This window comes from Lactuca serriola, chromosome 7, assembly GCF_051521515.1.
Source record: "Lactuca serriola cultivar US96UC23 chromosome 7, Lser_US96UC23_V15, whole genome shotgun sequence".
In the NCBI taxonomy this organism is placed as follows: domain Eukaryota; kingdom Viridiplantae; phylum Streptophyta; class Magnoliopsida; order Asterales; family Asteraceae; genus Lactuca; species Lactuca serriola.
The window spans coordinates 7272089-7281305 of NC_136414.1; the positions used below are offsets into that span (position 1 = coordinate 7272089).

Here is a 9217-nt window from a genome sequence, read left to right on the forward strand (position 1 = left end):
GGCATTATTAACAATACACAAGTAGAATATGAGATAAAATAACAAAAAAAACATAACTGTCCACATGGTACTGAGTCCAAATAAAGTTATGTTCCTTTAATTTCGATTAGTAATATGTAGTATAATTCAAACAAGAGATTTAATATTATATAAAAAACAAAAGATCAGATAACCTAGTCACCTAATCAGACCTTTATGTTAATAGAGGTAGTTCTAAATTATATGTTATACAATACTATATTACATTACGTCGTAATTTTCAGAGATAACTATACAGTGGAATATCTTGATTATAGTACATCTTCGAAGATACAAAGTGATTTTTGACTAAAACTATACTATAAGCAAAACACATAGATTTATAGAATATCTCAGAGATGAATATATTAACTCTAAGTCACATACAAAGATACAATCAATGATATTAATACATTGACTCAAAATCACACACAAATATATAACAGTGAAAAAATTATAGTATTATACGTTACCTGGAATAACTCTGGATGCAAACTCTAAATCCGATTATGTAGAATAAACCATTTGCTAGAATAAAAAGCTTCGGTTTCTTTTATTTAGGAATATTTGATGATCCAGAACTTGATCTAGTTTCATAATCAGAATCACAAGATTGAAAATCCAAATGAAAAGGAATAAGAAATTGTGTTAAATCAGAATGCCTAGAATATTTATGTATTAAACCTTATTTCAATGTATGTGTAAAGCATTATCTAATTAATCAACAAAATATCATTAGAACTCAAATTTTACTAATCATAATACTTATAATATTACATATTTTACATCAGAATATGACACATAATTCCAGAATATATCACTTCCTTCATTGGTAATTAAATACTATCACAATACTTTACAAAAAGGTTCAAAGCAGAATTGTTTCCAACAAAAGAAGAATGTGTAAAATAAGATATTACACATTATTCAACAAAAAGGTTCAAAGCAAGTTGTTTCCAACAAAATGATAATGTCTAAAATCGTAATATGATACGTAATTTCAGAATATTTCACATTAACTCATCATAAAAAGGTTTAAAGAAAGTAGTCTCTAACAAAATAACATCTATATAAAAAAAATCAAGATCTAACTTATAAACTAAGAATATGTATAATACCAGGTTATCAGGCACACATTTACTTAACTTCGATTAGTAATATCTAACATAATTCGGACAAAAGATTTAATATTATATAAAATACAAAAGAATAGACCTAATCAGACCTTAGGTTAACAACCACTACCAACCTGAACAAACAATTTCAGCTTTAAATGGGTATTAAAAACTAACCATTTCTACAGTAAACAATTTTAAAAAACATTTAACCGAAACTACAATAAACAAGTTCATTCCTAACTCAAGCTATAGTGAATCTGGATCAAATACAAACCATAGCTACAATAAACATTTTCAGAAAAATAATTCACAATTTAGAATAAACAAAATAAAAACTTCCTGAAGGCTATTGCAAGAGACAATTTATAATCTATATTATCTAGAATATGAATCTAAATGTGATATTGTCGGACTAGAAATACAGAGAGATGAATTCGATTATGTCAAAATAGAATAACAAATCCTCAGATTCTCAAAATGTATTATAGTCAGAAGCATAAAACCAATAGATTCCATTACAGGGTATCTTAAACTAAAAACCATAATTTCATCAAAACATAATACTAATCTATCAAACCCTAGTTTGCTAATGTAGTGTTAGATTATGTGATTAATCAACAAATTAACATAAAAAGTTAAACAAACAATTAATCGAAGAGTCATTTCATATACTATCAATATATTCAAAGAAGATAAGATCTAGTTTATCAAAATCTAAAATCAGAAAACCTGTAATAGAGGTAATTTTCCCATGTGGAGAGGTTTTTGTGTTTGAAACAACCACGATCGATGTTTAATCTGAATAAATCGATGTATTGAAGAAATAAATCTCATCAATTAGGGATGCGGCTATGGATTTTCGTTGAATTGATACAGAACCAAAACTTGGGTTTTTTGTTGCGAGTTCTCGTTGATGGGGCAGATTTCTAGGGTTTTGTGGAATAAGATTGAGAAGATTTGGGTCGATTTCATATTCTATGGAATTACGCTTGAGAAAAATCCAGATCAAGAAAAGTTTAAGGGAGAAAGAAAAAGCAAATCACGACTAGGAAGAGAAGAATCAGCTCTCATATGATTAACTTTGACGGATTTTCAAAATTGTCACCGCCTACATTAGCTTTTTTATAGTGTTTTTATGTTTTATTCCTAGCCACTAATTATTTAAGATGAGTGATCAAGATTTGGTCTTTTTGTCTCACATGAACCTAACCATATATATATATATATATATATATATATATATATATATATATATATATATATATATATATATATATATATATATTCTAAAATCAAATGATCAAAGTAGGTTTCAATCCGTTCCCATTGGAGTTAAATTTGACAAGTTAAGAATATTGATATGAAATAATTAATCTTGCTTTCTTTGATTGCAAGTTTAGAATTTTTTTAAGGCATAATTTTGACTTATTTTTGTGTATTTAATTATTACCGATTATCACATGGTCTTTGGTGTAACGGTATTAGATGTCTTCAAAATGTATCCTTTATTAAGAGTTTAGGACAAAAATAAACTAGTTTATTGTAATTTTGCCATAAAAATAGCTTATCGTGGTTTATATAGTAACTATAACTTAAAAACTATTTTTTTTTCAAATAGTTTGTCAAACATGGCCTAAATATTGGAGAGATTCAAATCCTATAATAGACAATATGTAATTTTGGAATATGATCATATTAAGGTATTCTTTAGGTGTTATAATAGAAAAAATCAATTGTAGGTGAGAAACTTAGTTTATTAAACCTTGCAAGTTAGCTAGTAAAATGGGTTGCAAACCTAAGCATGCTCGTGATCGAATCCAACTCGCCAACTCGGCTTTCTGTATGTAGGTCACGTTAAGCTTCGCTCCCACATCCTTCGATCTTTTTTATTTTGGTCTTTTTTGTCTTTATAGCTTCTTGTCAAAACGCCGAACATTTGCTTCTTAAAAGACAACCTTATTTGAATGTATAGGAACAAACTATCGGTTATGACAAGCTAATTTTGATTTTGAGTTTTCCAAATTCGTTATCAAACTTCCAAGAGGTTATTTTGAGGGGTAATCTTGTTTAGTACACTGAAAATATATATACACAAGATGTAGTTTTACTTTTTTATTGAGAAATATAAACACTGTTATAGTATTATATATATTTAGATGAGTTGGTACAATGAACTAAGAACAATGTCAATATGCGCCATTTGCAACTATTTATTGATGGTCGAACACGACAAAAGGTCCAAGTTTGTTAATGATTGTAATTTTGAGGACGAACATATGAAAAATGAAGCTTGAAGGACTTAACTTTGAGAAAATTGAAACTCACGGGACTTTGAACATAGTTTACCCAAAGGGGAACAACCTTGGGAGGCATAAAGTGGGAGAATCAAGCAAGAATCACCAAAAGGTCTCCACCTTTGTCTCATCAAGAATCAATATATAATCTTTTTTCCCAAGTAAAAAATTTGAAAGCTATGCTTTAACAACTGGATTTTTATTTTAATTTTAGATGTATATATTTATAGTACTATATTTTTGGTTTTTATTAGTTTTCGAGGTTCACACGCTACACTCATCTCTCTGAAATGGATAAACTTTTCTTTTTCCAAATGAATTTGATTCACTCTGTCGGAACAAGGATAAAACTTGTGTCTTTCGGACATAAATATTAAATCATGTAATAAAATGTTGCATTTGATACGTGTCTTTATTCTTTAAAAAAAGGAAAAAAAAAAAAAAAAAAAAAAAAAAAAACTATAAATAAACCTCAATCCATGTTTGAGTTACTAGTCCTTCTAAGTTCTAATATATACATATTGAAAATTTATATTATATAAATATATATATTTTTCTTAGATAAAAAGGGAAAAACACCTAAAAACATGAAAGCTGCTATAGATTCTCCTTTTTCAGGTCGTTTTGTTGGGGATTTTTTTGGAATGTATTTACTTAATGGAGTGTGTTTTCACTTTCCTTTTCTTTTCTTATCTTTCTATTTGTTTATTTAGCCTTTTTGCCATATATATATATATATCTTTGATCCAATAATTCCGAATTTAGATTAGAAATCCAGGCAACACTCTCCAAAGGTGGGTCCCATAGCCATGGAAGTGGACCCACTAAGATACAAATCCAAAGAAGCAAGCCAAGAAGAAAATGAGAAAGAAGAATGGTCTCAAATTTCCTCTCTTCTCATCTACACCTCTGTCTATCAATGGCCCTCACACTCTTTAACTTTGAGTCCACCCAAAGAGACGTGGATTCCATTTGTTGGCCACTATTTTCCCTCCATCCTCTGTAAATTTCTTCGTTTTTGAATGAATCTTGATCTGGGTTTTAGTCAATTTTCAATCTTTTTTGGTGTTTTTTTGTTGATTTCGTCAGCAGTTGAGTTGAAGTCTTTTGCTGTTGGGTTTCCTGAAACCTTGCGAAAAAGTCTATTGTTTTGTCCCATGTTATCTTTGCTTGCTATTCCTTATTTCCTTTCTGTTGTCAATTAAAACATGTTCATAGTTTTGTTTCTTGTGTTTTTGCAATAAGGTTTTCCGTGATCTTGATTAGAGATTGATGAATTGCTAATTCTTAATCATGGAGCTTAATCTGGATCTTACTTACTTAATGACCATACCTTTGAATCTTTTGTTCTTCAAGCTTACTCTGTAATTAGGGTTCTAAGCTTATTCTTCCATTCTGTTGGGTCTTCTGTAATCTTTAATGGAAATTGATTGAACAATTACGGTTATTTTTATTGCTTTCTACTCATTGTTAATCTGGGGTCTTAATCTTGATTTGTTTCCTCGATCCTTTTCCTTTGTTCTTGAATCTCGTGCTGTATAAAGTTTGTGGGGTTCAATTTCCATTTTTTTTTCGGTATTTTGTTTAATTTTTGGGGAGCTTTTGTGATTAGAGGAATTAGATGTTTGGTAAAACAATGAATTTAGTTACAACAGTTATAGGATTTGCAATGAGTGCCACTTTCATTGTATTTGTCTGTGCTAGACTTGTATGTGGGCGTTTCCGTCGATACGAATCACGTGAATTGTTCGAGATTGACTCAAGGATTGACCTCGAGAGGGTATGTTTTTGATCCTTAAATCTTTCTTCTTATATCTATAACATGCATGTTGATATATACTTGCAAAATAAATTGGATATGCATACCATATATGCTTGTTTGTTATTTTTCTGAATTAGAATTCAAAATTTTGATCAATAAGAGCGGAAAGTAATTGATTCCGTGCTTTTAAATAATTCATTTACGGTTTTGAAATTGATTTGAACTTCAAGTAGCTTGAAATGTTCATTGAAACAATGTCGGTTTATGGTTAGCAAGATAGATAAATTCCCCAGAGAAGGTTCATGATTTTAGAATTTCCGAAAATACCCTTATTGGTATACGATCTAGTTACATAAATTGATAAGGAAAACTTGTAATCGTAATTATTGTATGTGATATGTAAGTTGCATGCTTTGGATTCTTCTATATAGAATTCGGTAGGTATTAACTTTTATGTAAAGTCAAAAAGGTTTGTATGACTATTAAACAATCGTCTAATATATCCTTGAATAAGATGACAAAATATCAGATTTTTGTAGATAAAATAGATAGATAGTATGGGCAAATAAGTAATGTTAAATTCAAGTTATCCCGACATGGGAACTTTTGTCATTGGGCCAAATGCAAGAAATAACAACGTACTTTGATTAATTTGTGTATTATAGCATCCGACTTTTATTTCTTTATATCATATATCAATGTATTTACATATTTATGTTTATATTTACGGTGGTTGTTTTTGCATCTTAACCTTTGGAAACACAATGACAGCAAGAGCATCGGGTGGTAGGCCTTGAACCAGCCATGGTTGCAGCCATTCCTACAATGAAGTTTGACCGTGAGGCATTCGGTTCCATGGATGATGCCCAGTAAGTTTAGTCCTACTCCACCCTACACCCTGTCTTATATAATCTTTAGCTGTTATTTCATGGTTGGTTGACTTTTGTTGACAAATGACAGGTGTACTATATGTTTAGGGGAGTATCAAGAGAAAGAGGTGCTAAGAATAATGCCAAAATGTGGGCATAGTTTTCATCTTTCTTGCATAGACATGTGGCTGAGAAAGCAGTCAACGTGTCCTGTTTGTCGCCTTTCTGTCATTGCCGGAAACAGCCCCCCCGAGATTTCAAGGGAGATTTCGTTGGAGCGGTCTCGTCAGTGGCTCCTACCCCACCATGGTCAAGGAACTAGTCAAAGTCAAAGTCAAAGTCAAACAGATTCCGCCATGGGAGATGCAGAAGGAGGAACAGGAACAGAAGCAGGAAGATGATATATATATATATATTATAGATTATGAGAAAGTTGAAAGATTTGGGATTGGTGTATATTATATGGTTGCTTTTGTTTTTCCTATTTTTGTTTTAATTGTTTGCGTTGTGGAATTTAACACATGAAAAAAATTGCTTGTGAATGCCTGTACTCACTCCTTATCAAAATCACAAACATTAATCATAACGGTTTTAATGTATATTCATTTTAGCGAACTGACTGTTTTTATTTATCCGAAGATCGGAAAAAGTTTAGTTGGTATACTTTTGTCACTAAAAATTAAGTGACTTGAGATAACCTGCAAAAATGTGAATGTAGATGACGATGATGATGAAAAGAATAGTATTCATATTTAGTTCCCTTAAATGGACAAAAAGAATAATAAATTGTCTAAAATGAAGATACATGAAAAGTTGGTTGCTATTACAAGCAATTTAGTATTTGCCCTTAACTTCTTTCGTTCTATTAATTTCTTTATTTATTTACCTGCAGGATATTTTTGTACACATTATTTTTACTGTAAGTATCTTTCTCCTTTATTACTTATAAAGGGATTTTCTAACATGTGTCCTATAAGACACATATAAGAAACATTAATTTAACAAATATTACTATAATTAAATGTGAGATTCATTAATAATCTCTATAATAAATGCATTTCATATTTAATTATAGTAATATTTTTCATAATTACTATTCCTTATATTATATGTGCCTTTAGGATAAATATTAGAAAATCCCTTATTAATTTATGTATACTTCTTCAAATGGTAAATTACATTAATTGACACTCTTAATTGGAAAAAGTGTAACATCCCAAAATTTAAGACCAAAAATTTCTTTTTAATAAAACATTACTTTAAACAAAGTCATTATTTCAAAACATAATCTGAGTATAAGTTTTCAAAACACATGCTTATTATCAGAGTAAACATTCCCAGGCTGACTAATCTATGGTGTGTGTCATGCGATCACCCTGAGCTCCTCCCTCCGCTACCGGAAGTACCTGAAAACAAAACTGAAAACCGTAAGCACGAAGCTTAGTGAGTTCCCCACCTTACCACATACCATGCAAAATCACATACTGCACATACTGGGCCACGCCCGCTATCCTGGGCCTCGCCCCTACCCCGGGCCTCGCCCGATACAACGGCCCCGCCTGGCTTCGAGCCCCGCTCGGATACAGATCTGTTTCACTTAGGCCTCGCCTGTCACAGGGTCTCGCCCACTAACATATAATAGCACATAAATACATCACATAACATTACATAAACTAAACACATACTAACAACTCTTGCTCTAAGGCCTCGCCTATCTCTGGGCCCCGCCCGTGCCGACTCGCCGAGTTGGTCACGTACTCCTCGACCCGGATCCCGCTCCGACTCGCCGAGTCCTTCCTTGGACTCGCCGAGTCCCTCTTAAATTTAGGGTTTCCTTTACTTTCTTGGCTTTCAAAATCTTGGGTGTTACAACTCTCCCCCACTTAAACTGAACTTTGTCCTCGAAGTTTACCATGGCCCATCGCCTGCGATCTGCCTCCAATACCCCACACCAGCCGCCTACCTGCGCTGGTCTTCCACCTTAGAAACAGAACTTACTCAACCGATAATCCTTCTGGTACTCACCGAGTACTGCACTGAACCCGCAGAGATTCTCCACTACTTTCCTTGCGTAATTTCTCTGCCTTCCCAAGGCAAAGCCTCATAACCGACTTTTCCTCTGACACTGTGAAGGTCCTAACCTTCACTAACTCCATCACCCCTCCCGCTATTCCCAGAACGGGTCATCACGTCAGTACTCACTGACACTCCTTTCTGTCAACACTTGGTGTCGAGTACCCCTCGACTCAACTAACTGAATTCCACCATACGCTGCATACTCGCACTGCCACCGACTGGCATTCTGCTATTCCTCGACTGACTCTCTGATGAACTGAGACCACCCTGGTCCCTACCAACCTATCAATGACTGGATTACCGGCTCCCACCGGTAGCTAGTCCCAACACCATCACCGGTCGCTCTCAGCGACTTCCAAAGAAACCTCGACCGCCTATAACTGCTCAATCAATCCTGCCATCCAGGCACTACAAACCTGGGATCCCCGATCCCCTAACTTGACACTAAGGTCCCTACCAGGTCCCACCTGTGCTGCTAAAACTCACGGGCCTCGCCCACGGGTCCCACCCGCCTCTATCCTTCTAGTCTCACTAGTCTAGTCACTCTCGCTCGGGCCTAGCCCACGGGTCTCACCCGACCATACTACTGAGCAACCCTGCTCCCAGGTCTCATCTACACTGCTAATCTTATACGGGCCTCGCCCACGGGTCTCACCCAACTATATCCTGGAGCGGCCTCTCCCAAGGTCTCACCTCTCTAGAGCTATACAGGCAACTCCCTATCATTCTCATCCACTTACCCAATCTTGATCCCTACCAGATCACTAGGAGATAAGGGCCTCGCCCCAACTCCACTAACGGAGCTAATAAGGAATGCTACGGCTTACCCATAGGCTTACATCACCATTCATTGCTGACCTCTAGTGAATGCTACAACTGCCCTGTAGTCTTACAACACTTCCACTACTGACTGCTAATACGAAGGCACCCACGTGCCATCAGCTTCTCAAGATCCTTATTCCGACTCCCGCGAGTCCTTCAGGCGATCCACAACCTGAATTCTCAACCATAACTAACCATTACCATCGCACGCGCTAGCTGATGTGGAGTTTCTCAAACTCCCAACCCTGAAATCCTCAA

The 9217-nt window shown here is 34.3% G+C and overlaps 1 protein-coding gene across 1 annotated transcript; it reads left to right on the plus strand.

Annotated features, from left to right (window-relative positions):
* The first annotated feature begins 4227 nt into the window (after window positions 1-4227).
* On the plus strand, window positions 4228-6676 carry LOC145062539 (RING-H2 finger protein ATL52-like). The gene is made up of 3 exons (XM_079010129.1): window positions 4228-5210; window positions 5964-6061; window positions 6153-6676. The coding sequence occupies exons 1-3, from the start codon at window positions 5052-5054 to the stop codon at window positions 6460-6462; spliced, it is 567 nt and encodes a 188-aa protein (XP_078866255.1). The 5' UTR covers window positions 4228-5051; the 3' UTR covers window positions 6463-6676.
* The last annotated feature ends 2541 nt before the right edge of the window (window positions 6677-9217 follow it).

Bases quoted from the DNA above. Each gene is read 5' to 3' on its own strand.
- LOC145062539 (XM_079010129.1), top strand. From the start codon at position 5,052: ATGTTTGGTAAAACAATGAATTTAGTTACAACAGTTATAGGATTTGCA. The intron at 5,211-5,963 runs GTATGTTTTTGA...ACACAATGACAG, and splicing joins CAAGGATTGACCTCGAGAGG to CAAGAGCATCGGGTGGTAGG. The intron at 6,062-6,152 runs GTAAGTTTAGTC...GACAAATGACAG, and splicing joins GGTTCCATGGATGATGCCCA to GTGTACTATATGTTTAGGGG.